Here is a 4,584-nt window from a genome sequence, read left to right on the forward strand (position 1 = left end):
TTTATAATGTAAAAATCTCAGTAATTAGATTTCTTTTTAGATAAATTTAGGACTTTAAAATATCAGAGAGTGTTGCATAAGATGTGAGACATTCATCCGACAGTTTTGGGGTTATAGAGCTAGGGKTTAGGTGTAGGGTTAGGGTTATACATACATAGTAAACATACATATACATACATAAACATATGTATTTAATATTATAGGAAATGTGACTGTTTTACTGGAAATTACTTTTGAACATAAATGGACATTTAGTTTTTTCATCAAAATATTTACATTATATATTATATTTTTAAATAATATTATTTGTATTATATTTATTTTTAATAAATTGTCTCAACATTTAGCCCTACCAACTGCTTTTATTTATATTTTAATTGACAATGAACCTCATAGCATGAATGACCCCAGGATACCTGAATGCAGTAAAGATCCTACAAATAGAAAAACACTTTTTTTCTTGAGGTTTTTACGAAAGCCTTACAAATTCATTTATGTTATATTATATTATATTATATTATATTATATTATATTATATTATATTATATTATATTATATTATATTATTCATTCTTTTAAATTATATAGAAAATCACGATTTTTGTTAAATTTACATGAAAATGTGATAAAGGTGTCGGTTTTGTGTTTCTTCTTCTGTGTTTTTGGCTGAAGTTGACCTCTGACCTCTCTGCAGCTGATCTGTGAATGTTTGACACTAGAGGGCAGCAGAGCTCTGCTTCACGACAACAGTAATGGATTTTCTCAAACAACACATTTGTTTTTGACAGGTACWTGATATGAGGATGTTTTTGTATAGTTTTGTGAATTTGCTGACTTGACGAAGAAGCAGGTGTGGTTCATACCTTCTGGTGTGGGATGATGGGCATCGGCGACTCCATTCTTGGAGTTGCTGTGGGAACTGGAGCGGGACGCCTTGATCTGTACACAGTAGAAAATAGATTCAAAATGAGTTCAGCAGTGTTTCTCTTGCTGYGACGTTAGTTTCAGTTTTGACGAGTTTTTCTTGTGGGAGGAAAGTTGCTCATCTTTTATCTAAAACAGATTCGAACGTTCGTAAACTTTGCTTGTTTGGGTTTTTTACTGGTTGTTTACTTTTGCATTGAGAGCGTGAGTTTGTTGATGGCGGCTTTGATCTTGTTCTGGGCCTCCAGGTGTGTCATCCCATCGGTGCTGACCCCGTCGATGGCGGAGATGATGTCGCCCTGGGCCAGGGTCCCACCTGATGCCTTACTGGCGGGGGTTATCTGTGGAAGGTGGACCACACATGGACAACAACATGCAGAACAATCATSATCTATTCAAACTATTTATTTAATCTGATGTCTTTGCTGAGGKAAATAGGTAGAAAACAACAGGAAGTTGTCATGTCTGATTTGGAACTTTGGGCAGCTGAAACAGAAGGACTCTAAATGACCCTTCACAGTTTGACCCTCAGCTGTTTATGTTTTCGGCTCGGCCACGAAGCCGAACTTTAGCAGCTAAACTCCACGGAAACGAGGCTTCGGCAAGTTTAGAGACGTACAGTGTTGGGTTTAGACTTACAGTTGACTCGTTAAAGAGTTAAAAATAAGAAATGCTGTTGATGCCTATGGCTTCGTGCTGATAGACTTTATTGTGCACACCTTCAAAACCCAACACACACACACACACAGACAGACACACATGCAAACACACACCTGCTGCTGACTTTCATCCATAACTTTCTTGTTTACACCGACTAAAAAGAACTCAGGTATGTCACCTCTTCATACTATTTGAGCTCATTTTTCATCCTTCAGAAGTTCCGGTTGAGATTTTTTTTATGTAGTTAGGAAGTACTACATGCACGTTGATGCAGATTCTGATTATCAAATTGTTCCAAACATGTTTAATATGTATTAAAAGCTTTAAATTTATCTTTAAACAGGAGATTTGCAGGAATGTTGAAAGATTTTTTTATTATTAAAACATATCTGTTTATTTTTCTTTTAGTTAAAAAGCAGCAACTTAAATATATTTCATGTACAGTGGATGAGTTCAGCAGCCAATGAGAAACCAGAGWGTTGTTTCAGATTATCGGGAGATTAAAACACCAATAAATGACACAATTTTCTTAAAAGAAATAATCTAAACCTGAACACGAAATGCGTCAGGGGTGGCTTTCTAGTATTTTGAGCTTTAGCTAACAATATGTACAGAATCCACTGTCTCCATTTCTCTTTCTTTTCTTAGTTCTTGGCAAAAGTGGTCAGAAATCCAAACCCCAGCAGCGCTGCGTCAAACTGTAATGTCACCCCGAGCTGTCACGTCAAGCTGAGGTGTTTTATGTTAAACCTGCTGGGCTCCGTCGCAATCAGGAGATGAAACACATCTAAAATTTTCACAATACAAACCAGAAATAAACCTCGAAAATCAAACTGAGAAGGCAGGAACAGATCAGTCTGTGAGAGTTAAACCTAACTGTGGCTGCAGAATAAAAAGCTGGAGAGGTGAGGGAGCAGAGATCTCATTGTTGCGGCAGCCTCTYCTTTGTCTCCTCTCTGTTATTTCCTGACTCTGTCCGCTCCTCCAATGAAGCAGCTCCTGCGGCTGGAAATGAAACCGACTCGCGGCGAGGAATTAAGCTTACTAAAGGTAACACAAGCTGCCATTAGCTTCTTCGCACTCCTCACATCTCTTCATCCATCCAAACTCCTCTCTGATGCTATTTAAAGCAAACTCTGTTAATACACCAGCAGTGGTGCCAGAGAGCGGCCCGGCCTCTGCTCAACACTCGGTTGCTGTCTTCATTTGTGCTTTAATACTTGGAAAYTGAATCTAAACTGAGGCTTGACAACTATTTTAACCTTGCAACTTTAAAAAATAATGTAACATTCTTTATGGCTTGAATATGAGGCATGGCTCACCATAGTGGATTGAAAGATTTTATTTGATTAAAAACCATAAATTTGAATAAATGTAACCAGTTATATTATGTCCCTTTTTTCACGTCAGGTAAAAACTAAGCACTAAAATGTAATTTAAATGTACGGTTTATCATATTTTTTGAAAGACTGGTAAAATACAGCTCAGTTATTTGCARCTGCAGGGTTTCAGTTTCTGACTTTCCTTAGTTTATTCTGTTAATCTGTGTGTCGATCACAGCAGAGCCTCCCTGTCATCATCACCACATCCAGCASCGTTACATAATCACCCACAAATACAAATCACACCTACAGTATGTGCACACACACACACACAAACGCAACTACGCACACACTTTACAGTAATGCACATGCATGAACCCAAGCTGGGAAGTTTAGCAAACTTTGTTTTGCGAAGTTAAATGAGTAAAATATAGGAAGATCTTTAATGATTTATGAATTTGTTTTATTAGTAATGACTCCATAAACTTGCAACTAAAAATCGATGAAAACACCAGAAAATGCGAAGAAAAGTGACAAAGTCTTTGCTCGTTTTGCTAAAGTTCTTGTTGAAGATATTTGAGTTTTTTGTAAATTTATGCTTTCTGTCAAACACAATGTGTTGCTCGTTTTTTCTAAGTTTTGTGTAACTCTGAGCACAAACCGTGGCCTTACCCTGGAGATGGTGAGGGGCATGTTGAAGTCCTTCCCCCCCTGTAGTCTGAAGCCCCACGGAGCGGGGCCGTTCAGAGTCACTGTGTATGCGCTCATCTTCTGGTAAATGTCAGCACTCCTCCAACTAACAGCTCCTTCTCAGTGTGTCTTTGATCCGTCTGCTTGATTTTTTCCCCCTTTTATTTTGTTTTTAGGTTCTGCTTATCCCCACTTTTTTTTCTTCGTTGTTTTCGTCCCGGTCAGTAGCGTGGCCGTACCCACCCTCGTCAGCCCAACCGTCTCTCCTGCTCTGCTCCCACTTCTCAGGACRAACGCCCTGCTGGTGCTGGTGAGGTGAGGTGGGTGGGTCTGGTGCTGTGGAGAACACACAAACGGACACACGCGTWGGTGCACGCAGACACACGTGTGAAGGAGCACGCACAGGAAAGAAAGCGAAGCGGAGGCGATGCAGAAAACAAGTTAACTGTCTCTAACAAACCCTGAACTCAAGAAGCTGCCAGGAAAACAAAACCTCAAGAGTCATTATTAAACGCAGTTTTTAGATAGAAAATCATTTCTTGCCTGCAGGGTCGAGGCTGAGGGACAGACGGGCTAAGAATAGCTGAGACCAGCAGAGACACAGGGGCCGTGGCCCCCGTATAAGGCCTGTAACAAGACGCCCCAGAATGCTTCACTGCTGATTTACATGGCCAATATAGACCCCTCTTACTGCAACACATTCTTTCTCTCTCTCAKCGCTATCAGAGCGCGCTGCCAGCACCCCATTATGTGCAATCAGTTTTCTCGCACTGATGTTGTTTGCTTTTGTGACGTGCGGTGCTTAAACCTGCTCGAGAAAGGAAGCAACAAATTACCCAGGGCTGATTTCCTGGAAACTCACTGACTGAGATGAACTGACTGACTACTTTCTGCTGGCTGCTCTGTGTGTGTGTGTGTGTGTGTGTGTGTGTGTGTGTGTGTGTGTGTGTGTGTGTGTGTGTGTGTGTGTGTGTGTGTGTGTGTGTGTG

General features: G+C 40.1%; 1 protein-coding gene across 1 annotated transcript in view; it reads right to left on the minus strand.

Moving 5' to 3' along the window:
- The window catches only part of ldb3b (LIM domain binding 3b), an 11,251-nt gene extending 7,112 nt beyond the window's left edge, over positions 1-4,139 (minus strand). Inside the window, exons 1-3 of the mRNA XM_014007081.1 lie at positions 3,578-4,139; positions 1,113-1,264; positions 863-938 (exon numbers count right to left, since the gene is read on the minus strand). Of these exons, the coding sequence (XP_013862535.1) occupies positions 863-938; positions 1,113-1,264; positions 3,578-3,673 (324 nt within the window). The 5' untranslated portion in view covers positions 3,674-4,139. The remainder of the gene's footprint in view (positions 1-862; positions 939-1,112; positions 1,265-3,577) is intronic.
- Between the last annotated feature and the right edge of the window lie 445 nt (positions 4,140-4,584).

Source organism: Austrofundulus limnaeus, unplaced genomic scaffold (assembly GCF_001266775.1).
Source record: "Austrofundulus limnaeus strain Quisiro unplaced genomic scaffold, Austrofundulus_limnaeus-1.0 Scaffold39, whole genome shotgun sequence".
Lineage (NCBI taxonomy): Eukaryota > Metazoa > Chordata > Actinopteri > Cyprinodontiformes > Rivulidae > Austrofundulus > Austrofundulus limnaeus.